The sequence below is a fragment of the Phacochoerus africanus genome, chromosome 3, assembly GCF_016906955.1.
Source record: "Phacochoerus africanus isolate WHEZ1 chromosome 3, ROS_Pafr_v1, whole genome shotgun sequence".
NCBI lineage: Eukaryota > Metazoa > Chordata > Mammalia > Artiodactyla > Suidae > Phacochoerus > Phacochoerus africanus.
Genome location: NC_062546.1, coordinates 49,519,651 through 49,547,266, shown reverse-complemented (window position 1 = coordinate 49,547,266; position 27,616 = coordinate 49,519,651). Strand labels below are relative to the sequence as shown.

Sequence of the window (27,616 nt, the reverse complement as noted above, 5' to 3'; positions counted from 1 at the left end):
TGGTAAAGAATTTACCACAGTCTAAGATATCTAAGATATCTTACTTCTAATCATTAAAGCTCAGGAGACTGCCTACCTATCTTGGGTGAATACAGCTAAGGAGGGAATAAAGATTTAGAGGTAGGGGTTCAGCAGGTATAAACACCTAGAAGAAAAAGAACTCTAAACTAGAGTAGGAATGAAAAATACACAAGCAGGAATGACAAAGAGGGGTGGGAAAGGAAACCAGCCAGGAGGCAGGGAGACCAGAGGGAGGCTGTCCTGGTGATCCAGGCAAGAAATAATGAAGACTCTTAGACGAATACCATATGCTATCATTTATATGTGGCATCTAAACTATGACACAAATTGGAGTTCCCGCTGTGGTGCAGTGGGTTTAAAGCATCTGGCATTGCCAAGAATGCAGTGTAGGTCGCAGCTGCGTCTCCGATTCAATCCCTGGCCCAGGAACTTCCATATGCATCAGGTATAGCTATAAAAAAATAAAATATGACACAAATGAACTTATCTAGGAAACAGAGGTAGACTCACAGACATAGAGAACAGATTTGTTGTTGCCAAAGGGAAGGGGTGGGAGCAGGGTGGACTGGGAGTTTGGGATTAGCAGATGCAAACTATTATACATAGAATGGATAAATAACAAGGCCCTACTGTATAGCACAAGAAACTATATTCGATATCCTGTGATAAATGGATAAAGGAAAAGAATATGAAAAATAATAGATATGTATAACTAAATCACTTGACTACAGAGTGATTGTAAAGCAACTATTCTTCAATAAAATAAATTTTTAAAAAATACCAACAAAGGACCCAAATAAAGGAGCAGCCACAGGGACGGTGCTGATGGTGGACCTTATAGGGTAGGAAAGGCAGAAGGCTTGTGCTCCTACTTCTGTTCATTTTTGTCACATCTGATATAGCTTAGATCAACTCTGTTAAACTGCTCTAGGTGATGACTACAGCGACTCTTATTTTATGATAGTTCATACCAAATTGTATATGTGTCCCAACTACTAGATGGGCCTTCTGTGTTACTAACACCTCTCATTTCATATAAAACTACCAAAACTCGATTCAAATTAAAAACTGCAGGGAATTCTCTTGTGGTACAGTGGGTTAAGTAAGGATCCTGCTTTGTCAGTGGCTTGGGTTGCTGCTGTGGGTGGGTTTGCAATATAAGAAACTATTGGAAACTTCAAAACCAAAGCAGAAAAATTAATTTTTAAAATATCAAAAACTCTACAAAGAAAGAAGGGGTAAGGAAAAGAATCTCTTTAACATACATAAAAACCTTCATTTGCATCCCAACTTTTCAATGCTTTTATTTCAAAGCATGTATTGATTGGCATAGTCCCTTCCTAAAATAAAAAAAAAAATTCCACACTCATACATTTTTTTTTCTTTTTAGGGTCACTCCCGTGGCATACAGAAGTTCCCTGGCTAGGTGTTGAATCGGAGCCACAGCAATGCTAGATCCAAGCTGCATCTGTGACCTACAACCACCATTTGCAGCAATGTGGGATTCTTAATCCATTGAGCGAGGCCAGGGATGGAACCCACAGCCTCACAGAGACAATGTAGAGTTCTTAATCTGCTGAGCCACAGTAGGAATTGCGCCCTTCATACATTTTCAAACAGAAAAGGCTGCTAATTGTGGCTATTCAATTTTGACCTGTCAACATTCTCTTCCCTAAACCATGGCCAGCCATTATGCAGTAGATCCAAACTCTGACAGAGGAGAATTAAACCAATTCTCTGGGCTGGCTCCAGGAAATACAGAGTCTCTCCATCTTTTTCTTAGAAACACAAGCTCTCAATCTCAATTTCTTACTATTCTTACAGACACAGAACAATTTCCAAGACAACTATTATTATCAGCTGAGACTTTCAATTTTAAGACCTAACAACTCTGAACTCTATTTAGGAATGTATAAGAAGGAACTCCAGCATCTGTTCATAAGAACAAGGACATGTTCCAAGCTACCTTATTCTTTTTTTTTCTTTTTTTCTTTTTTGGCTACAGCATGCAGTGGCTTGATGTAGGATCTCAGTTCCCAAAGACCAAGGACTGAAAATGGGCTGCAATGGTGAAAGCACCAAGTCCTAATCACTAGACTGCCAGAGAACTCCTATTTATACACTTTTTAAAAAGGACTGTTTATACCAAAAAATCTTGTGCCTTCTTTTCACTGCTGAGAATGGGCACATTCAAATCTGTCATCACAGAGTAAAGGGCCCAGGGGAATCAAAGATGAGGTTATCAAGAGGACGTGACCATTGGTTGACCCTCAAGCTGGACTCAGACAACTGGAGGCTCCTCACCCCCTCCCCTGTCCTTGGAATGGACATTCTGCCCACCCCTTTCCCAAGTGGAAGCTGTTCCAAGGACACAGCCTTGAGAGAGCGTGTGCTGTTGGGACCATCTGGATGAGATAAGCGACTGAACCCTTTTGAGGCCTCTGCCTAAAGTTTAGGATTCTGCTGGGTGGGTGGATCTACTACTCCTCTTGAGGCCACCCAAGACATGCCTCCCAGGTAAGGCCCCTTGCTTATTAAATCTGCCGTCTACTGGTCTGGAGTGCTCTGGCTCTTTCTTTGGTCTCTCCCTGCCCTGCATGTTTGTGAACTAACAGCATTACATGGGTTTTTCCACCCACCCCTCCTCATGTATGCCAAGGTCACTTCTCTGACAAGAAGAAAAGAAAAGAAGTAAAGGGAAAGAAAGGAGATGGAAAGGAGAGGAAGTAGAGGGACCAGACAGGAAAAAGGAAAGGAAGGAAAGGAGCATCTGCCTCCCAAACATGAGCACAACCCTGAGCTGCTTGCCACCCCCCTACAGTACACCCATCCGGCCACCACCCTAGGTCTCAAGTCTCTTCCAAGGTAGCTCACCCCCCTTCTTTTTAAAGCTTCTGGCCACCCCTCCCCAACAACCCCCCACCCCCAAGAGCTTTTTTTTCATATATTTTCTTATGCCTAGACCAGGCCTTTCTCTGACTTATGTTATTATCTTCTTCCTTTTCTTTACAGACTTTCTCACATCATCCACTTTCTGCCATTAACTACCGCTGTTGGTTTAAACTCGTTCCTTCATCTGAAAGACAGGAGCAATGTCTTTACTGATTGATGCTGATAAAATAGCAAAAAGGGAAAGCCCTCCACTTCTCTGGCTGCTAAATTATAAAAGTGATATAATATGGCACAAGAGCATATTTACAGGGAGTTTCCACTGTGGGCGCAGAGGGTTAAAAATCCGAGGGGTGGCTCAGGTCACTGTAGAGGGGCGGGTTAGATCCCTGGACCAGCACACTGGGTTAAGGATCCAACATTACCAATTCTATAATCATCCAATGCAAAAATATCCTTATCTTTTAAATACTTTACTGTAGTTTCCAAATTTCCTAATGTAAGCGTAGATCACTTTTACAATCAGAGAAGGGCTTTTTTGTGTATGTCTAATAAGATATATAACTTTTGAAAAGTTCTCAAGAGCCAAATATGTCTTCAGCTATTTCATACATTTAAGTTTATTTGTAATTAAGGTGACCATGTATCATCCAAACCAGGACCACTGTGAGCATAAACGGGAACTGTACCAACAAGAATGGACAGAAGTTCCCATTGTAGCTCAACAGTAATAAACCCAGCTAGAATCCATGAGGATGCTGGCCTCACTCGGTAGGTTAAGGATCTAGCATTGCCATGAGCTGCAGTGTAGGTCACAGATGTAGCTTAAATGCTGTGTTGTCATGGCTGTAGCACAGGCTGGCAGCTGCAGCTCCAATTCACTAGCCTGGGAACTTCCATATGCTGCGAGTGTGGCCCTAAAAAGCAAGAAAAAGAAAAAAAAAAAAGTATGGGCAATAGACATAAACCAGGCCTGCCCAGCAAACCCAAATGTTATAATGCCTGCATGTGTGCATGTGATCTCTTTACAACCCTCTGCCTAATTGTGAATCAGAAAACTATTTTCTGTGCTAAAAGATGTCAATGTAAATAGCATTCAGATCTGATTTCAGCTGACCATTCTCAGCAAAAGCAGACCCACTTCTTGGCTAACTGACAAAAGATCTCAGATGCAAAGGAATCACTATTTTCCTGACTGTAAATGACCACAAAGCATCATAAAAGAATACAGAATTAAAGATTCTGCTCTATTAATTCATTACTTCCCTGTGCCAACTTAAAAAGAAACAAACAAAGCACCCTGTGTTCTGTTTGTGCGTATTCCACAGACAGGTGCCACCACACACCCAGGTGTCCTATACCAACCCCTTCTTGATTTCCTATTGTATCTCACCATCTACATCCAACCCAACACCGAATTTGATCACATCTCCTTCTTTAGCATTTCTCACAGCTGCTTGTTCCTCATCTACCTAGCTTTCTTCCTAGGTGCCCCAAGAACCCCAGTTCTCAGTTTCTTGACCTCAGCAGTTTGCCAAACCCTTTACCCAAATGCCTTTTCAACATCTCGAGCCCCAGAGACCCTGCGTAAGCCTCCTCTCCCTCCTTATCCCGCACTAGGGACCAAGCACATCACCATAATCACTCCTATACAAACCCTCACTGTCCTCTCAGGCACTCACCTGGCTTAAATCATGCAACAATCCTTACTCTTCATCCAGCTCACTCTTGCAAAGCCTTCCTCACTCGCTGCTTATATATGCAAGGAGGAAGCCATTCTCCTGCTCAATGACCTCTCTTGGGGTCTCCCCCTCCCTCCCACCTCAGCCACCACTCCTTACCTGTCCCTCTTGCTGGCACTCCTCAGCCTCCAAACCGCCAAATACTGCATCTTCTCATGACACAGCTCTTCTCCATTAGGGACACCTACCCCAGGTGATACCATCCAGTTCCTTGAGTTTAAATATCATCTCCACACTGCTAACCCTCAGTGAGTAACTCCAGCTCACACTGCTTCCCATACCAGCTTTCCACAGCCAACACCGAACTCCCGGCTCCCTCCACATTGCTCCATCTCAGTACTTGGCCAATTCATCTCCCAGATGCCCTGGGGGGAGCCTGAAACCATCCCTGTCCCCCTTTCTTGCTCCTACCTCATCCAGTCCATTGGCATCCAGGTCAACTCTCCTCCAATGCCTAACCACTTGTCACCACCATCCCCAGAGCTGGCACCCTGGCTGGAGCCCTGTCAGCTCACCAGCTCTGTGGCATTTGTCTCCTGACTGTGTTTCTGCTTCCCACTTCAATCAGCTTCCCACTCAGCAGCCAGAGTTAAAAAAAACAAAATAAGGAGTTCCCGTCATGGCTCATCGGTTAACGAATCTAACTAGCATCCATGAGGACGCAGGTTCCATCCCTGGCCTTGCTCATTGGGTTAAGGATCCGGTGTTACCGTGAGCTGTGGTGTAGGCCAGCAGCTACAGCTCTGATTCAACCCCTAACCTGGGAACCTCCATATGCTATGGATGCGGCCCTAAAAAGCAAAAAAATTTTAAAAAAATAAAAAGTTTAAAAAAACAAAACAAAAACTAGACAGAACATGTCACACCTCTGCTCAAAACCCACCAACAGCTTTTCATCTAACTGGAGAAAAGCCAAAATCCTTACCTGGGCCAGGAAGCCTACATAGTCTATTGACCTCAATATACCCTCTGTCCAGCCACACCACCTCTTCAGGGACCCTCAATTGTATCAGAGTCCTCCCGCCTCAGTGCCTTTGCACTTGCTGCTCACACACTGTCATGACAGGCTCCCCTCAACTCCTTCAGGCCTTTACTCAAATGCCATCTTCTAGCGCAACCTTTCCTGGCCGCCTGATTTTAACACACCACCCCTGGCAGTGTCTACCCCTCTTCCTGGTTTTATTTTTCCCTTGGTATTTATCAGTATGTAGCATCTACACAGTTGACTTCTTTGCAGTATACACTGCACATCTCCCCTGCCAGAATGAAAGCTCTGTGAGGTCGGGGCGGGGGATACTATTTAATTCACTGCTGTTCCCTAGAGACTTAAACCCGCGGGAAGTACTCAGCACATTTTTAAAGGGATAAATTAATCAATGGCCTGCAAGTCAGAATGACCCCTACCTGATTTCATGTTCTATACCTCTTCTTTCACAGAACGTGTCACCAGCAGCAACACAATGTTCTGCTTAGTTATTTATTACCTGTCTCCTTTCACCACCACCACATCAATTTCATGAGTAGGAACCTGTGTTCTCAGAGCCTCACATGAAGCAGGCACCCAACACATCTGCTGAAGGATGTGTATTCCTACCTTCCCACATCAGCTCATGATCAGGTCCTACCTGAACTGCTCTGAAACCTTAACTTCCCTTCCAGTCTCCAACCCGTGCACTCCTGCTGTATTAGAAAAACTGGTCTACCTCCTGCAGCTGTCTGTCCTTTATTACTCACATGGAATACTTCCCTTCTGACACTCCTGCCACCAAATGCGTAGGGATTTTCCTCACACTAAGCAATTCTCCACAACATCATCTAGGTGTTCTACAACTGAACTCAACTCTGACACTATCTGCCTAGAGAGAGTGTCAGATCTTACAGGCGAAGGGCTCAGTCCCACACCACTGCTCCCACCCAACTTCAGATGCTAATTGCAAGTAGTAGGTCCCCAGCCTCACCCACAACTTCTGTCCAATCTGGCTACAAACTTGAGGTTCCCATGATCTCTTCTTAAGGCTTAATTTGCTAGAGCCCACAAAATTCAGGGAAACACAGGCTTACCAGATTCTTAAAGAATTTAATAAAGGATACGGATGATGGGGAGGGGCCCAAGCACAGGAGCTTCTGTCCATGTGGAGCTGATGTGCATCACCCTCTTAGCGTTATCAACCTGGAAGCTCTCCAAACCCTCTACTATTGGTTTTTATGGAGGCTTGCTCACATAGGCATGATCAATCAATAACTCCATTTCCAGCCCCCTCTCTCCTCTCTAGAGGACAGGAGTGTGGGTGGGGCTAAAAATTCCAAGCTTCAAATCATGGCTTGATCTTTCTGGTGACCAGTCCTCAAAGAGCATCCAGAATTACCTCATTAGAACAGGAAGCTCCCAGTGCTCTTATCACTTAGGAAATTATAAGAGTTTTAGGAGTTCTGTGTTAGGAATCAAAAGCAAAAACCAGAGAGAAGCAGTGCAATATATATTTAATTACCTCACACCCCTACTGGGCTGTAAGCAGCTTGTTACCAACTTTGTGTAGTGCCCACCAAGTTGGGGGCACTATGGGTTCTTAATATCATAAAGCTCTGAAGACAGTACATGAGGGGAATCTGAAACAAATAATGGATTTGTATGAACACTGATGAATATTTCTCCCATGAAAAACTGAGCTTAATAAAGCTACTCCTCAGGCCATCTCCTTAATGTCTCCAGACTGAATGATCTACTCTTGGCCCCTAAGAGAGAAGATTCAAATATTCACTCAGAGCCTATTAGAAAGAGAAAAAACAGAAACATAGGGCACCCTAAACCTGGCCTAGAGCTGGGCAGTGGAATGATATGTTAAAACATCAGACTGTATTACAGATGGGCCTCTGTCAACAGTAAGTTCAAGCTATTCACTTTGTTTTCCCTGGACCCCCTTCCAGGTTCAGAAGATATAGGAGCTACCACCACAGGAGAACTGAAGAGCAACACACGACCTTTTCCTGGCTGTGCTTCTTGGCTGGTGTCGTTACAGTATGATTTTAAGACTTTTTTTGTTTTTCTGGCTCTGATTTCTGGCCAGGCTACATTCACCCATTTCCTAGCTTCCCTCAAAAGCACACAAACTTGCCTAATAAGATTCCCATGAGATAAGGAGATTTTTTGCTATCTTTCTCCTATTTAATATCATCTCTGATCTAATTTCTATGAACCTTGAGGCTTTGCAGGTCTCTTGTTCTATTCATTATTCTCCCTCTAATCTTTTTCTTTTTAAGTTACTGCCATAGGTCTTTGTTTTGTATAATGAAATTCTGATTTCCTCCATAGGAGTTTTTTAAAAATCAGCACTTGTGACATTTGCAGAAACAGTTACCTAACACAGGATGCCCAAAGGAGACCCTTGAACACTCTCGCCTCCCAGCAACCCACTCCAGCGACCCTCCCCAAACCTGGTTCTGAGAACAGCCTGCTTTGGTCCCCGCTGTCCCACCTTCCTGCTTCCAGCATCTGTCCTAGGTATCTTTGCAGCAGCCAGAGACCCAGCTTCTGACTCCAAAGCATACAAGGAAATAAGAGCCCTCGTTTTAGAGTTCAGGAAGGTCCTGACCATCAAGGTTTTTTTTTGTCCTTTAGGGCCACACCCACAGCATATGGAATTTCCAGGCTAGGGGTCGATACAGAGCTGTAGCTGCTAGCCTACACCACAGCCACAGCAATGTGGGATCCAAGCCACCTCTGCGACCTACACCACAGCTCAGAGCAAAGCTGGATCATTCAACCCACTGAGCGAGGACAGAGATCAAACATGTGTCCTCATGGATACTGGCTACTAGTAGGTTCGTTACCGCTGAGCTGCAACAGGAACTCCCTGACCACCAAGTTTAGGGAAAAAAAAAAAAAGGAAGACTAGGGCAATTAAGGAACTGGATTTTAGATGGTATTTAATTTTATGAATTTACATTTAAATAGCCACATGTGGCTAGTGGCTATTGTGCTGGTAGCAATAGAGCTAGATAATCTAGAGGTAGCACCGATCTAGGGAAAAAGACAAAGACATAACTGCCCTATTAGTTACTCTTAGTGTTTACATTTTGGAAAGCCAGGATGAAGTAAGGCCTTAGCAGGCAGTGATGTCCTGGCCCCAGTGCATGCTGGCATCTCCAACAGTGAGGTTCTCAACCCTCCTTTCTTTCTATGCCAGTCTCTCCTGGCAGCCACATCCTCCTCTATGGGTTATTCCCCTGGTCAAAATTCTTGGAGAGCTTTTTTATCAATAGACTAGAAACATCTAAATTTCTTAGCCAATCATTCAGGAACCACCCAAAATCCAGGCTCCAAACCCACTGCTTTAGCACCATCCCTCCACACCTTTCCTCTTCTGCCCTGAGTTGGCTCAGGTGGACCCCTGCCTAGGCACTGACCTTCCCACTACCCTACCATGTTCCAACACTGCCTGCTTTCACTTTAAGTTCCATTTCAGCTGCCACTGCCTCCAGAGCCCAACACAGTCAGAGGTCCTCTCCTCACCTCAACACCTCCTGCCTCTACCCATACTTCTCTTTCTCTAGAGAAATCATATTTTCCATGGAAGATGTGTTTTGAGTCAGCAAAAAAGAAAAGAAAAGAAAATCACCCATATTTGAAACTACCCTAGAGAATCTCTTAGGAGTACTAACCCCATAATCCAAAATACCATTTCTCAAGTACACTGAGGGGCCATTTTATAGGGAAAAGAAAACAAAAACACAATCAGAACCACTAAGTCAGTCGGATGCTAACACTGACAAGCAGCTGGAAGAAACCAGACCTAGCCTCATTTTTCACTACTACTTCCATTTTTCAGCTGGTAGCATCAACTATAGCAGTTAAATCACCACCACTCCCAAGACCATCCCCAAGAATATCTGTGATACTCAGACCTGCCATTAGGGTTACTTATGTGCAGCTCCTGTCTTGCTCACCTGGCTGTGAATGTGAACTCCTAGGGTACAAGAGCCTGTGTCATCCAACTGATATCAACTTTACTTAACTAACACATCATAAGAGCCCAGATGCTTTGGGCAAATAAATACCTGCATTTCACCTTCCCACAGAACTACGAGGAGAGTTCTAAAGCTACTTTCACCCCTAAAGATATCAGATTCTAAGAAATTAATGCATAGACCTTGTGGTTCCTGAATGAAGAAAAGGGAGACAGACGTATGTCCTAAAAGCAGAGAGGCAGGAACCAAAACAATCCTACCAATTGCACAGCTCTAACCTAGGCCCCTACCTCTGTCTTGTCAACAAGCAAATCATTTAAAATGCTCTTCTCTCTTATTTTTCAAGTTTTCTTAAGTAGTGATTTCACTAGTGATTAAATAGGAGCAGGATACTGTTCCTATTTTTATATTACAAAATAGTTTCTAACAAAACTTTCTACAACCCCAAATTCTATTACATGAATCATTTCTTTATAAGCATTCTTTTCTTTCTTTCCTTTCCTTTTTTCTTTTTTTTCTTTTTAGGGCTGCACCTGAAGCATACAGAAGTTTCCAGGATCAGGGTCAAGTCGGAAGTTAGAGCTGCAGCTGCCGGCCTACACTATAGCTCACCACAACGTCAGATCCTTAACCCCCTGAGCAAGGCCAGGGAATGAACCTGAGTCCTCATAGGTACTAGTTGGGTTCGTTACCACTGAACCACAATGGGAACTCCTTTATAAAGTGTCTTTAATAGGCTTTTGTTTTCACCACTGTCTTATCTGTTTTTTCTACCTTCTACTTTCTCACAAGTTCTGAGGGAGCCCCAGCTAACACACTTCTCATCGTCCTTGTTCTAACTCATCCTGGTGCTTCATGTGATAACCTTTACAGCCTCTCCCCTTGATATTTCTCTCTCCTCCCAGTAGCTCAATCCCATGATTCCAACTCTATTACTCCTTTTATTCTTCTCCCCCGCTTTTTTTTTTAATTTTTAGGGCCACACCCGCAGCATATGGAGCTGTAGCCACCAGCCTACACCACAGCCACAGCAACGGAGGATCCAAGCCACATCTGTGACCTACAACTCACAGCAACACCAGATCCTTAACCCACTGAGCGAGGCCAGGGATTGAACCCATGACCTCATGAATGCTGGTCGGGTTTGTTAACCGCTGAGCCATGATGGGAACTCCTCTTCTCCCTTTTTAATACTTACACATTACATTTATGTTTAACTACATATTATATCCACAGTCCTAGCTCCCATATACTTGTACTCCTGGTAAAGATAGTTCTGGAAATTAATGCTCTGAGGAACACTCCCTCCCAACCTCACCCCTAAATAACAATTGAGTTGGGAAAGCCCCAAAATAGTCAAGGCTAAAAACAGACAAGCCTTTTAGAATATAAGAAACATAAAACAATGAATGGGTGTACACTGGGACCCACAAGGCTCTCAGCCTGGAAAACCTTAGTCAGGCAGGCTTCAGCTCTAGTGGGGAAACAGGGACTCGGGAGTCCCCACACAAGAGGAGGACAAGAACCAGGTTCAGTACTCAGGCCAGCAGGTCTCCTCACTCCTTTGTGCCATGGTCTGTACCACTGCAGGAAGAGAGGAAGATTTCCACTGTAAGACCAGGTTCTGGACTGGATGCAGGAAGTGAAAATGCAAAACTATAGACAGAGAAGCAGGGAGAGAGAAGAAAATCCCAAAAGAAACAGAAGGATTTCACACCAGATGAAAGTAGAAAAATGGGAAAAATACTTCAAGGATATTAGAGTCCTCAATAATTTAAATGTACCAGTATTTTTTTTTCTTTTTCCTCCTTTTAGGGCCATACCCGAGGCATGTGGAAGTTACCAGTCTAGGGGTTGAATCGGAGCTACAACTGCCAGCCTACACAGAGCAACGCCAGATGCAAGCTGCATCTGCAACCTACACCATAGCTCATGGGAACGCCAGATCCTTAACCCACTGAACAAGGCCAGGGATCGAACCCAAACCCTCGTGGATACTAGTCAGGTTTGTTACCGCTGAGCCGCAATGGAACTCTTAAATGTGCCAACATTTTTAAACACATACAGGGAATTCCTTGTAGCCTAGAAGTTAAGGATGCAGCATTGTCACTGCCGTGGCACAGGTTCAATCCCTGGCCCGGGAACTTCCACATGCTGCAGGCAAGGCCAAAAATAAATAAATAAAAATAAAACAAACACATACATATGAGAAATTAAGAAACAAAAATCGGTTGATGTGAACCAAACAGAAATTTTAGAAATAATAAATACAATAATTGCAATAAAAATTCAACATAAACACATGACTATACACAAAGATTTAGTAAATTGGAAAATAACACTGGGAAATCTATCCAGAAGGTAGCGCTAGAAAAAGATATACAAATTATGAGAAAGCAGTTAAAGAGAGATGGAGACTAACTAGGAGGCTCTAATGTATAATTAACAAAGTTCACTTATAGCAGATATTGACAGGACATTGTAAATCACCTATAATAAAAATTTTTTTTAAAAAGGTTCACTCAAGAGTTGACAGCAGGAATTCCTGTTGTGGCTCAGGGGTAATGAACCCAACTAGTATCCATGAGGACTCGGGTTCAATCCCTGTCCTCGATCAGTGGTTTAAGGATCTAGCATTGCTGTGAGCTGTGATGTAGGTCCCAGACATGGCTTGGATCCCACATTGCTGTGGCTGTGGTGTAGGCTGGCTGCTGCAGTTCTGGTTCAACCCCTGGCCTGGGAACTTCCATATGCCATGGGTGCAGCCCTAAAAAGCAGAAGAAAAAAAAAGAGGGAGAGTGGAGAGCAAAATATAGTTATTTTCAGATGTGCAAAGATAAAGGCAGTGACCACTTATAGACCCTTGGTGTAGTTTAAAAGAAAAGTTAACAAAAAGGGAAGGAGAGAGATGTAAGAAGCCGCAAATGTAAAAACTGATAACATATGCTGGTGAATTTAACTGCTAATGCTACAATACCATAATTCAAATGCTAAAATAAGCCTAAAACTCCAGGACATAATGACAAGGCAGATGGGTATACACGAGTTTTTGTCTCTCAGGTGAAGGAAGGTGAAGGTGAGTGGTCTCCTGGGCAAACGTCAACACTCAGGCACGGGAGCTCCTGCTGCATCCAACTGCAGCAGCTTGGGTCGTTGCAGAGGCGCAGGTTTGATCTCCAGCCTGGCACAGTGGATTAAAGGATCTGGTGTTGCCACAGCTGTGGCACAGGCTATAGCACAGATTCAATTCAATCCCTGGCTCAGGAACTTCCATATGCTGAGACTGGAGCCATTTAAAAAAAAAAAAAGTCAACACCTAGGCACAAACTTCTCACTTTTCAAAAATGCTCTAATTTAAAATTGGAAACCTAATTTGTTTCTCCCTCTAGAGAATCTGGGTCAACCTTAAGCCTTCAGTATAACAGAAAATTCAGTTTCAAAATTTTACTTTATAGGAAGAGAACAGTAGTGCCAGTTGTAAAGTCACTGGAACATCTCTCCAAATTTGCAGAGTAAAAATCAAAATGTGACTGTAAATCAGGTCAACTAATGTGCTTAAAGATGATGTGTTCACATCTTTCTTACTTGGTAATGTTGCAGTAATGAAGCAAATTCCAGGACCATATTTTAAGGAACCCTAGAATGGGATTCTCGACATTAACCTCATTTCCAATATTAATGGAGAAACACCTGAGGCAAGTTTCCCCTAAAGAGCTTTTTTCTTTTTAAACTAATACTTTAGGAGTTCTTTTTGTGGCTCAGCAGTAACAAACCCAACTAATACCACGAGGACGCGGGTTCGATCCCTGGCCTCGCTCAGTGGGTTAAGGATCCAGCATTGCCATGAGCTGTGGTGTAGGTCAAAGACAAAGCTCAGATCTGACGCTGCTGTGGTGTAGGCTGGTGGTTACTGCTCCAATTGGACCCCTAGCCTGGGAACATTCATATGCCACAGGTGCAGCCCTTAAAAAAAAAAGACAAAAAAATACTAAAGTAACACTTTAGGTAACTTTATACACATAAATCAGAAAAAATAATAGCATTGAATATAATGAATGTGTATCTGACTGATATCACTTGTCCAGGTGAAATATCTCTATCTTGGACGCTACTGCCATAATATAAGGCATGGACACTTGGGTTCCGAACAATGTCATTCATTCTTTCTCTCATCTTGAAAGACAAGTCTGAAGTCAGGTCACAGGTTATTTCATAAGAACACATTTTGAGAGATAAAATTAAGCCTTTAACATCCTCCACTGGGCCAGTTTTACAACATTTACAGAAAGGCACTGTTCCTTCTTGGAGTTAATCCCATCAGGTGACTCTAGGCAGGGAACAGGCCAAAACCATTGTCAGCCAACAGAGTTCCCAGAGGACACACGTGAAAAGCATTAAACTAATCCTATTCAATAAAGAAACTGCTTTAGAGTAACTTAAGAAAAGACAGGGAATGCTGTTACCGGAAGAGTAAAGAAAGTGGGGTGCTTTGCTTCATCTTCATATTTGCCTTCAGCTGAACTTCCGGCCTCCATGGATTTAGACGTAGTGTTCTTACCAATACCCATCATCAAGAGAAAATGAGAAGCTTGGCCTTTGGACTGAAGTGGCTGGAAGTTAAGGCTTGTTCAAGCAAGCAGTCCAGGATCAGAGCTGGCTCTTCCAGTGCGTGGAGCACCCAATTCTCAGGCAGAGATGAGCCCCATAAGTGCCATCTCTTAGCACCTAAAAAAAATACAGAATGCAGACAAATCACGTCAAGTACACAAACAGCACAGGACACACTGACACCATGTTTCCTGCATGGGAATGTCAGAGCACAAGTTATTGCCAAACATCAAAAAAGCTCATTACTGGAGTTCCCACTGTGGTTCAGCAGGTTAAGAACCTGACCAGTATCCATGAGGATGCAGGTTCAATCCCTGGCCTCACTCAGTGGGTTAAGAATCTGGTGTTGCCACAAGATGCAGAGTATATCACAGATGCGGCTTAGATCTGGTATTGCTATGGCTGTGGTGTAGGCCAGGAGCTATAGCTCCGATTCGACCAGAAGCCTGGGAACTTACATATGATGCAGGTACAGCCCTAAAAAGAGAAAAAAAAGAAAAGAGAGAAAGAAAGCAAGCTCATTACTTAATTATACTGTTCAAGTACCCATCCACCTTCATTTGTAGTCATTCAGATTCTGAATTGCCATCTGGAGAGGGGACCACAAACCTGCACCATCAAAAATATTAGACTATGGTTTTATGGTATTTATCGTATGGCCCCAGCACAATCCAAGAGAACTTTCTGCAATGGCGGAAATGTTCTACATCTGTCTTGTCCAATATAGTCATCACTGGTCTCAGGCTATTGAGCGTTTGAAATGCGACTAGTGCAATAGAGAAACTGAAACTTTAACTCCACCAAATTTAAGTTTAAATAGCCACTTGCGACTAGTGGTGATCATACTAGACAGCTCAGCCAATTTACTATGATTGTATGATATTAAAATAATTCTGAATTCCCCACAGGTACCCAAATAAATGCTGGAAAGACATGCAAAAGCATAAAAAATAGGAGATAAAACCAACAGAGGATTAAATGGCCACACAGAATTCTAGGAAGGTGGCAAGGTAAGCTTTAAATGAGCTAGAATGCCACACAAAAAACAAAGCCAAAATATTTGAAATCAAATCAAATGACAACATCAACCTAAAAAGGAAATCCAAACCCACAAAGAGGGGCTGAAAGGAAGTACAAGAGATAACAAAAGGGCAGGAGGATCAAAACCATTAGCCCCAACGTGGATCTGACATACTCAGAGGATCTCAGAAAATCTGCACAGTGCTCTGCACAATGCTTTCTAAGAGAAAATCGAAGTGAGTCAAAAGCAGGAAGCTACTCAAACCTGTGTAGTTAAGTTTGGGGGAAGCAGAAGAAAATTAAAAACTCAATCTCAAACAAGTAACTCATGACTTGAATAATAAAAGAGATCCACCCAAAGATTAAGAGCATTCAGAGGTTTTTGGCCTGAAAAATGAGAGGGTACTAAGAATTCCTCCCGAGATGGGCGCCCATAAAATAAAACATGCTTTGGTGTTCCTACAATTTTCACAATAAAGAAAAAAATTCCACGAGCAGGTAGGGGTGAAAAGAGACAGAGAACATTCACTCGTACTCAGATCAGAAGACGTCAGATCTTAGCACAAATTCATTTCCCACAGAAAATGAATAACGCAGATAAGGTGACCTACAACTGTGAAGGCAGACCAGCAAGAAGTTTGGAAAGACAAGCAGGAAACCTTCTGTTTAAGGAATTCTCTTAGGGACACTTTTCATTCAACAAATGCATTAGATGAGCCAGAGGGAAAAACTTAAATATACACAAATAAGAAAAAAGAACAAATTAGACAAAATTTGAGAGATCAATATCCAGAGGGCAAAAAGGAACAATAAAAGAAACATGGCCAGAACATCAGGTTGCCTCAATGGAATAGAGCTAAATGCACACATCAAATTTTTTTGAGGTGGCTCTTTTGGTTTAAAATGTTCAAGTATGTTTTGCATTCTTCTTCAAATCATAGCCAAGTCTCTTTAAAGCAGTCGCTCTCGAGGAGAGATATTTCCTTCAGAGGACACCTACCACTATCTGGAGGCATTTTTGGTCATCACAGCTGGGAGGGGAGCTACCGGTATCTAATGGGGGAGGTTGGCAGTACTGCCGAACACCCTACAGTGCACAAGACAGATAATAATTCTTTGTTATGTTTGACACAACTATCTTATCCCAGGTTTTTGTTTGCTCATGAATTCTGTGAATGATCATTTAGAATTGTTTTCATTTTTATGTAATCAAACCCACTAATCTTCTACACTATAATTTAGCTACTGCTATCCATCAACTTCCCAAGATTTGAAAAAAAAAAAAATTTCAATGTGATAACAAACAAACCTAAATACAAATTCTTCCTGAAGTAGCCCTGACAAACTTTTACCTTGACCAGGAGCATGAGTCTTCCAGAAGGTAGGACAGGCAAAGACGACAGTAAAATACTCTTAGATTCTTACAATGCCATGTGCCACAGTCCTACTCAGAGGAACCAATAAGTTCCTTGTTCTACATCCAGCCACACTATCAGCAGAACTGGCAAATCCACACTTATCCACGTTAACTTGAGGGGAAAATGACAGGACTTTAATGGAGATACATTTACTCCACAAGGTTAATTTTATCCTTGTGTTTCAGGCATCTATATCAACTGCAGCAGCCGACCCACCCCATTAACCCCATCACCAGGAACAAAGGTGGACAAGTTCCATCCTGACAAGACCTCTTTTCATCAAGTACTCCATGTTCCATTTCTCTAGCAAACATGTAACTGACCCTCATAAGCTACAATGAGAGATTCATCCCTTGGCCTGTCTCTTATGGAACAACAGCCTTCAAAGAGTCCTAAAGACACAGACCCAAGTGAGCATGAGGTTTGGGGGCCAAAGAAAGTACCAGGCAGGAAGCTCTGAGAAAGGCTTTGGGCTGCAAAGCCTGAGAAGGGTGGACAAATGGAGGGAAAAAGAAGAAGGGGAGAAGACAGTGAACATGGAAAACAGAAACATATCCTTGAAAAGTCCCAAAATAGTTGTTCCTGTCATGGCGCAGTGGAAACAGAATCGACTAGGAATCATGAGGTTGCTGGTTTGATCCCTGGCCTCGCTCAGTGGGTTAAGGATACAGCATTGCCGTGAGCTATGATGTAGGTCACAGACACGGCTCAGATCCTGCGGCTCAGATCCTGCGTTGCTGTGGCTGTGGCATAAGCCAGCAGCGGTAGCTCCAATTAGCCCCCTAGCCTGGGATCCTCCATATGCTGTGGGTATGGCCCTGAAAAGCCAATAAAAGAAAAAAGAAAGTCCCAAAATAACAGAGCCCTGGACAGCCAAGTACTCAAGAGTGATGAAGACAGCCTCAAGGCCAGAAACCACGCACCAATTTGAAATCAAGAGTGTTTTATGCACTGAGCTGAACTTTTGTGTGGGGAAATGCCAAGGCCAAAAAGCAAATGCAGTAAAAAATAAAAGAGAGCGGGGTGAGGGATGAAGTTTAGGGTGTGTGCTAGAATTTGTGTTAAAACAAAAGGCAGAATCTCCAGGGAATCTGAAATAGGGCAAAGTCTGTTCGCCCACAGTGCCCAAGACCTCTCTTCCTACTCCTTACTAAAGAGATTAAGCAAGATCAATGCTAGCTTGCCCCTGATCACATGACAAGGGGAAAGGAGGGGCTGAGGGATAAAAGATCAGATTCTCCAATAATGAAAACAATAGTAATGACAGCAGTTTTCCAGCTAAGCACTTACGTGTGTCAGACACGTCACCTCTCATTATATAAATGGCAATGATTTCTCCCTTGTAAACACAGTGTTACTTGATTTAACTTCACAAAAGTGGAAACTGAGCTTCAGAGAAGTTAATTAACTTGCCAAAGCACACAGAGCTATAAACTGTGGAGCGGGATTTAAACTTTAATCAGGGAAGTTCCTGTTGTGGCATAGAGGAAACAAATCCGACTAATATCCATGAGGATGGATGCAGGTTCGATCCCTGGCCTGGGTTCGGCAGGTCGGGGATCCGGCATTGCCATGAGAAGTGGTGTAGGTCGCAGACATGGTTCAGATCCCGAGTTGCTGGGGCTGGCAGTTGTGGCTCCAATTCGACCCCTAGCCTGGGAACTTCCAATATGCCAGAGATGTGGAGTTCTCGTCGTGGCGCAGTGGTTAACGAATCCGACTAGGAACCATGAGGTTGCGGGTTCGGTCCCTGCCCTTGCTCAGTGGGTTAAAGATCCGGCATTGCCGTGAGCTGTGGTGTAGGTTGCAGACGCGGCTCGGATCCCACGTTGCTGTGGCTCTGGCGTAGGCTGGCGGCTACAGCTCCGATTCGACCCCTAGCCTGGGAACCTCCATATGCCGCAGGAGCAGCCCTAGAAAAGGCAAAAAAAAAAAAAAAAAAGCCAATATGCCACAGATGTGGCCCTAAAAAGCAACTAAATAAATAAATAAATAAACTTTAATCAGTAGTCCCATCTTAACAATGTTTATATAAACAACACGTAAAACTATCCTCATTTTACAGCCAACCTTCCTGAGTGAACAGGGTCCAGCCCAGCTGGCCTTAAGCACCATCTCCACATAAGTTGCTGTGTGGTTTCCGTCCTCCTTGCGATTTTTGATAGAGCTCTGAGGGGTAGAGATGTCTAAACTCCTTTCTCCAAGGCTGAAGCCTACCCTCCTCAGACCAGGAACTCCCAAATCTGTGTACTTCTGGCCACTCTGCAGCACAAGAGCCTCTTGTTTCATTTTCTTGTTCCACCTTGATGGCTTTTTTGCAGCAGGCACCTCCATGCTACAGAAACTTCCATGCCCTTAGATAGCATCCCAATTAGTCAGAGAATGACACCCAAATTCCTTAACTAGGCTGTGGGTCTGCCGTGAAGACCCCTCCCTGTGCTGGGGTTTCCATCTTTCAGTTCCTTGGAGGTACGTGACCTCTTCTAGCCCTCAGGCCCTTGCACATTCTATCTTTCCAAAACAGGCACCCTGCATTTTGCCCCTTCCCCTTGGGGTACCTCCCATCGGTGCTGCCTCTGAATACCACACCTCGACATGTCTGTCCAGGAACCACAAAGATGATTATGACACAGCAAGATAATGTCTACCTGCTTAGCCAGACAGATGTTGGACTAGAGGCATTATCCCCAGTGTTGAACTTGGCACCTGTATTAAAGGCTCCTCAAATCTGTAGAATGAATAAATGATGCTTAAAAAAATAAAGGTACCTAATATAATGTAACAGTCATTCTTACTCAAAATTCTTACTTAATCTTGGAAAAGGAAACTAATAACCAACATCAAACATATCTATGATACAACAGATATATTAATGTCAAGGACAAACCAGGCTGTCGACATCACTGCTATCATTCAACTGATAGAGAAAGATGAAGGGAAGTGCTTGAAAGGAAAAGACTGGAATATAACTTCATAATATTAAGAGATATGAGGAGTTCCCACTGTGGTGAAGTGGGTTAGGAAGGAATCTGACCACAGCCACTTTCGCTGCTGTGGAGGTGCGCATTTAATCCTCAGTCCTGCACAGGAGGTTAAAGGAAGTGGTGTTGCTGCAGCTGTACCATGGGTCACAGCTGTGGCTCAGATTCAATCCCTGGCCCAAGAACTTACACATGCCTTGGGTGCCATGGTAAAATGAAAACAAACAAAAAAAGAGATATGAAAATTGGAGAGAGTCTATGTGTAGATGACTAGGTACAAACACATGAGCAAAGCTCCTTCAGTGTGGACTGATTCAAACATTTCCCAGATGCCTGCAATAAGCATCTAGATCAGAAGCTAGCAAACCACTGCCTGGCCTGCTTTGGTGTGGTCCCCTATGAATGGCTATGAAAGGCTTTTACATTTTTATTTACTTACTTAATTATGATTATGATTATGATTTTGCCTTTTAAAGGGCTGTGAGGTTCCCAGGCTAGGGGTTAAATTAGAGCTGTAGCCGGTGGCCTACACCACAGCCACAGCAACGCCAGATCCGAGCCGTGTCTGCAACCTACACCACAGCTCACAGCAATGCTGGATCATTAACCCACTGAGTGAGGCCAGGGATCAAACCCACAACCTCACGGTTCCTAATCAGATTTGTTTCCACTGAGTCAAGACGGGAGCTCCGGCTTTCACATTTTTAAAGGAAGGAACACTGAGGAAGAACATATGGCAAAGGCCATCTGGTCCACAAAACCTAAGATATTTACAGAAAAGTCTGCTAATCCCTAAAGATAAGAGGATGAAGGAATCCTGTTTACAATGGCAATAACAGCATTAAATACTTGTAAATTAAACAAAAATGAGCATGGCCTTTACAAATAAAGCTATAATATATTACTAAGGGCCATAAAAGAGATTTGAATAACCAGAGAAACCGATTATATTCTTGGGTAACAGAGATACCATAGGGTATACATTTTCCTATAAACATAAAGTATATAAATTTAATTTAAAAAAAAAAATCAATGAATACCCTAAAGAAGGAGAAAAGGATCTTGCTAAAATTCCTATAGAAGAATAAGCAAAAGTAGCCACAAACATTTGACAGAAGACTAAGAACATGCTTCAACAGATAGGGACCCTAAAGTTGCGGTCAACAGAGGAATTTAACACAGGTATAAAAAGAGACAAATAGATCATACAACAGGAAGCCCACAAACTGACATATATGTGATATGAGAAGCACTTTAAATCTTAAGACAAAGTATGGATTTTTCAATACAACATGTCAAGACAACCCGTTCACTACTAAGAAAACCCAGAAAAAGCAAGACCTATGGTTAAAAAAATAGTAAAAGGAGTTTGCTTGCAGCGCAGCTGGTTAAGAATCTGGCCTTGTCACTGAAGCAGCTTGGGTCACTGCGGTGGCACAGGTTGATCCTTGACCTGGGAACTTCTACGTGCTGTAGGCGCAGCCAAAAAAGATAAAACTAAACAGAAAATAATAATAACAAAGCCACAAAATGATTACACAATGTTAGGGTAGAGTAGTGGACTCCTTTTTTAGCATATCATTAAAGATGAAAAAGAGATGGAGGCTAACAGATTTTACAATATAAATTTTTTTAGATTTCTATATGGACAAAAATCCAACCAAATCAAAAGGCAAAATAAAGCATAGGTAAGATATTATGTGTTGATATCTTTACTATTTGAAGGGCTCTTGCAAGTCAATGAACAGAAAAAAAATCCTGAATATAAAAATGGGCAAAACATATGCGCTTCTAATTACTCATTCCCCTACAAAAACAAACGGCAAAATCAATGTTCAAGGCTTGTTTAAAATCAAAAGTACACTGAAATAAGGTACACTTTTTTTAACCTACATTGTTTACAATACCATTACTGTAAAGTGGTAGAGAAATAGACAAACACTCCTAATGAAAAATAAATTTGCTAATGAGAAGGCAATTTGGTTATATGTATCACCAATCATAAATATTCACACTCACCTCTAGTATGTCCTGGCTAAATGCTACTTATAGAAATGTATTCTAAGGTAGTAATTACAACATATAAACATTTAGTTACAAAATCATGCATGTCAACACTGTTAATAGGACTAAATGTCACGAAAAATCTAATAACTACTAGGGAATTGAACTACTAGGGAATTGAACAGTAAAAAAACTACGGTATGTTCACACAAAGGCATGCCCCTGTAGCCGTTAGAAAGATGGCACAGAGTATTTATTGACATGGAAAAAATGTTTTCCTGGTGTTATATAAGGAAACAGACTTTTTCACATGTAAAAAGTACAATATCATATTTAGTAAAGAAAGACAGTGACAGGACAAATACTACATGATTCCACTTATATGAGGTATCTGAAACAGTCACTCAAGGAAGCAGAGGAGGATGGTGGTTGACAGGGGCTGGTGGGGAGGGAGACGTGGGGAGTTGCTTTGCAGCAGGTATGAAGTTTATTACGCAAGATGAACAGGTTCTAGACATCTGCTGTTCAATATCATGCCTATAGTTAATAACACTGTATTGTTCACTAAAAAGTTTAAGAGGGTAGATCTCAGTAAAAATAATAGAAAATAATAAGAAAGATGTCAATTTTCTAAAATGATGCAATGAGTGAAAAGAATTAAAGGCAATTTGTACAAAGAAAAAAAGCACTATGTACAACAATAACCCACTGCTGGGAGTTCCCATCATGGTTCAGTGGTTAACGAATCCGACTAGGAAAGATGAGGTTGCGGGTTCAATCCCTGGCCTTGCTCAGTGGGTTAAGGATCTGGCATTGCCATGAGCTGTGGTGTAGGTGGCAGACGCGGCTGCAGCTCTGATTAGACCCCTAGCCTGGGAACCTCCATATGCTACAGGAACGGCCCTAGAAAAGGCAAAAAGACCAAAAAAACAATAACCCGCTGCTTATGTGTAAGTGTGCCACACATATACACACACCAAAATGCTAACCAAAATGTTTGGTGGGACAGCAAAGGACTTATTTTTTCCCTTTTATTCCTATATTACTAAAGTTACTTGACAATGAAAGCTATGCTCACTTTCTCCCCTAAGAGCCTAATGGTATCTACATCAGCACCTAGTTTTTCCCCACTGTTCAGAATCAAATCCAGAGAAGTGATCAGTTCCCCTTAACAAGGGGACACAAAGCAGTTCAGTTCTTTCTGTGAAGAGATCAGGATAAAGCTCTACAGTTACAAGGTGGTGTGGAGTAAACTTCTCATGTCTAAAATTGAAAGTAATTTTTGTTGTCTGAAGAGAATGAGAATGGAGAAAAGTCAAGATTTTGTAAATGATATTTACCAGGTGAAGGAGGGAAATGACAATAAAAGAAGCATACCAATAACCAAGGCTGCTCTAAGAAGTGGTCCTCAATTGTGACTCCATGTTGGAACCACCTAAGAAAAATACTACTTAAAAATACTACTGTCTAGGTTCCCCACTCAGAGAGTCTATTGAATAGGACTATATAGCCTGAGCACCTAGATTTTATAAAGCTCTCCTACAACCAGAGTTAAAAATCACTACCTTAGAACAAGCAAGAAATCATTACAGACCCAAAAAATAATAAATCAAACTCAATAAATGTAAGCCTGACACAGCGGGGGAAAATAGCAATTTTGGAAATTCTGCCAGGAGTAAACAGAAAAGTAAAATGTTCAGATCTTAAACAAATCCTTCAATTCCCTAATGACTGATCCACCAGCAATCTAGCTACCAATAATCACGCACAAATACAGAATAACAACTCTTAATTAGTGCTTATTCCATCTGCTGTTTGGTCAGTGATCATTTCTTCTGCACTGAATTTTATGTGACCATTTCTCCCCTGTCCAGGAATCAGTGTCAGCTCTTTCAACAGTGGCTTACCATGGCCACTGTATGTAGTATGACAATACCATCCAAGCAGAGGATTTAAGGGCCAAACTGCTCCTGGCATCTAATCCCAAGATCTTTTGTGTTTCCTGGAAGCACAATCAAATCCTAAGAAAATGCATCTTCTCATCAAGAGCACCCAGCAGTCCCTGGCACACAACAAAGCACTCAATGGCTAAACGAATTAATCCTAAGAGTCCTCCAAAGAAGAGGACCACCCTGTGTACATTTCATCTTTATATCCACTTCTTACAACAGAACTCAACAAATGTTGATAACATACATTTACACCAAATAGATAGCACTGAATGAATACTTCATTGAAAACACAACTGCACAGCAAATCCACCACTTGACCTAGATACAAAAACCTACAGTTCTCCAAAATGACAAGGCATTAGAGAGAAAACAGTAAATAAGACTCAGTGGTTCATATGCCCAAGACTCAACACACAGATGTTTTTCCACATAAATACCTGTAGAAAAATATTCAAAACTGTTTTTATTTTACCAGTCTCACATGCTAGACCAAGAAAGGTCCATCAACAAGTGATGGGTCCATACAAAGAGATGCTCAACAGTTAGAAGGAAGCGACTACTGAAGTACCTAAAAACATAGAGAAATTGCACCAAGAGTAAGTATATAGAGTGAAAGACACAAGACATGCTGCCCGATTCCCTACAGGTAAATCCAATCTTTGGTGGCAGGAAGCACACAGTGGTAACCTACAGTAGCAATGATGGAAGAAAGGACCCCAAAGGCAGAGAAAGGAATGAGTGACAGAAATGGTCCATATCTTAGCTACACGCTGGGGTCTCCATTTGCATGCATATCCATTTACTGTATGTAAACGAGGGCTCAGAAAAGCTGATTTTAGAAGAAAAAAAATTTTAATACTCATAACCCCACCAACTTTAAAAAAAATCCCTTTCCCCAAATTCTGATTCCGCAGACCTGCACTGGAACCTGGGAACTTACGTACAAATGTTCTAATGCTAGTGGTACTCAGATCAACACTTTGGATGGGCAACCTGGGGTAGGATAAAGCTATTTTCTGTACTTGCAGAAACCTATCTAGACATGTGACAGTATATGACCAAGAAGTAAAACTATGGGCTAAGGAAACTCAAAACCTCAATTTGCCAAGTGGTAGTCTGGTGCTTCTCAAGACACAAACAAGAATTGTCAGATTCAATGATAAAGCACATTTTAAAAGTCATCTATGGCTCTCTGCTTTAAATCCCATCATTAGGGGATTATAGTTGAACTGTAGCTGCTCCATTAAATTCTGTTAAATGCTGACATTTGACCTAAGCACTTTTGATTCAAGCCAAAAGACAGATTATTGGAACAATTATCCTCAACTTGTACATGATGAAACTCCCTTTAAATGAAATGACTTAAATGAGTGCCTAAAACATAAGAGTCTTATTTTGAGGCATTTAGAATTCTGACACTGAGCATAGCTAGCTATCATTATTCCATTTAAGCAGTAATGAAATGAACCTGTAAGAAGTGGTTATTATTTGATCTTATGATTACAGTTATGCTCACAGGGCATAACTGAAGGAAAAAAAATCATCCTACAGCTTTTTCCAAAACACTTTAAGAATGCTTGCTCTTATTCTTCAAACTACAAGTCACTACCCACTAGTGAGCCATGAAATCAACTTAGAATCTCAACCAGAATTTGTAGAACAATGAAATTTTAGCAGAATAAAAAAATTCAGAGCACATCTCACATGATAATGGTAACCCAGAGTTTTATGGTAAAATACTTTATATTGTGGGTCAGTCAAAAACAACCTAAGAGTCAGTGATGTAAACTAAAACTCTGCCAAGTGATACAAAAGGCAAATTTCAAGTGCCCAATTTAAATCAGGTTGTTTGCTGAACTGAAGCTAGCACATTCACAGAAATATGTGCCAAGTGGTACAAGATGACAACTCTGACAAAACACAACATCCCCTTACCACAATGACGGAGGAAGTACCCAGAATCATGGTCCCCTAGTGTGGTCTTTCTTTAAAACCAAAGCCCTAAGCCAAACCACTTCAGTGACTGCAATTAAGACAATCTCTGCTGCACCCCAATGAGCAGTGTAAGCTTCTGTCGCTGTCTTGGTTTGTTGACTTAATTCTCTTAAGAAGATAATTTTTAAAAGTCAGGTAAAACCTGGATTTCTGAAGGGGAGATAGGGTTGGCTGCCTGTTCCACCTCACAAATCACCTGCTGAGAACCTCAGGTGGCGGCAGGAGAAGCCGCAGCCCAGAGGCCTATGAAGTATCCTTGGCAAGAAACCTGCTTGCAAGGAAGGAAAGGGCCTGAGAGCCAATGCTGCTTAGGAATCACCTAAAAATGGAGATGAGGTCCTCAACAGTGGACCAGAGAGGACACAAAGCCATTAGAGAAACACAGCAAATACTCCTGGAACACTTGTGGGGTGAGGTGGATGGAGAATATCATTCCTAATTGAAAGCAAATATTTTTGGAGCACAAGATGAAATGTATATAACTGATAAAATGAAATAAAAGATGTTAAAGAATATGCTCTGGATATGAGGTCCTGCTGTACAGCACAGAGAACTATATCCAATTGCTTGTGATAGACCTGATGGAAGATAATATATGTACAACTGGAATGCACATACATATATGTATGTTGAATCGGAGCTGTAGCTGCTGGCCACAGCCACAGTAACACAAGATCCAAGCCACATCTGCAACCTACACCACAGCTCACTGTTGTTCCTAGTCAGATTCATTTCTGCTGTGCCAGGACGGGAACTCAAAGAAGCATTCTTGAGTTAGCTGTCTTTCACTTCCATGTTTCCATGGCAAACAGCTTCTTGGGCCACCTCCCCATGCGTCCACCATGTGAAAGGCATTTAAATACTAGGAGAAAACTTGGCCATTTTTCCATGGGCCAGTTAGTCATACCACCAAAGCAAAACTTAATCCCTGCCCTCCAGATTCATTCAAGGAAACCATATGGCTGAGACAGGAGAGGAGAGACGGTGTGGGAGAGGTAGTGGAGCAAAAGATATAGCCTGTGGGCCTGAATTAAAATATAAACAGATATTTGATGGAGTTTCCGTCGTGGTTCAGTGGTTAACGAATCCGACTAGGAACCATGAGGTCGTGGGTTCAATCCCTGGCCTTGCTCAGTGGGTTAAGGATCCGGCGTTGCCGTGAGCTGTGGTGTAGGTCGCAGACTCAGCTGGGATCCTACGATGCTGTGCCTGTGGTGTAGGCCAGTGGCTACACCTCTGATTAGACCCCTAACCTGGGAACCTCCATATGCCGTGGGTGTGGTCCTAAAAAGACAAAAAACAAAAAAAGAAAAAGGAAAAAAAAGAAAATATAAACAGATATTTGAGAAAACTCAAGCAGAATCAAGGCAGAATTTATTGCATTTATTTCCACTGTGTAATTTAATATACCACTTTTTATACAAATGATGTGTTTTTACTGAAATACTTTTTAATGTATTGACACTATTTTTAACGTACAGGGGCCACTGAAAAGCTAATTTTATCTGGAATATTAACGGCAAGATAAAACATGTGCAAAATTGACTGCCTACCATATCCAAGATACAAACATGATTTCATTTGATCCTTATATAAAATTCCCAGAGGGGTTGTTATTATCTCTAGAGTTTAAAAAAACTGAGGAGCTCTCTTGTGGCGCAGTAGGTTAAGGATCCGACGTTGTAACTGCAGCAGCTTGTGGCACAGGTTCGACTCCTGGCCTGGGAACTTCCACATGCTGCAGGCAGGGCCAAAATAAAAAAAAAAGAAAAGAAAAGAAAACCCAAGCACAGACAGGTTGATATATGCTTGGACAAAATCCAAGGGCAAGTGGCAAACACAGCAATCATCGAGAGCATGAGAGCTGCGCCTATTCCCTCACAGACTAACAGAATAAGGCTCTGACGATGAACAGCCAGAAAAGGCCTGAGATGTTATGTCTGAAGGTCATCTTGGAGAAAGTGGAGGAAAGCCCCTAGTTACCATCAGGAATAGGAAGAAAGACCACTTTCACGTCTTCC

The 27,616-nt window shown here is 42.2% G+C and overlaps 1 protein-coding gene across 4 annotated transcripts in view; it reads right to left on the bottom strand.

The window, feature by feature from the left end:
* SLC23A2 (solute carrier family 23 member 2) overlaps window positions 1-27,616 on the bottom strand; it is a 156,982-nt gene that overhangs the window by 82,344 nt on the left and 47,022 nt on the right. For all 4 annotated transcript variants that reach the window (XM_047771721.1, XM_047771722.1, XM_047771724.1 and 1 more), the window contains one exon: window positions 14,081-14,342. In XM_047771721.1, the coding sequence (XP_047627677.1) occupies window positions 14,081-14,188 (108 nt within the window). In that variant the 5' untranslated portion in view covers window positions 14,189-14,342. The remainder of the gene's footprint in view (window positions 1-14,080; window positions 14,343-27,616) is intronic.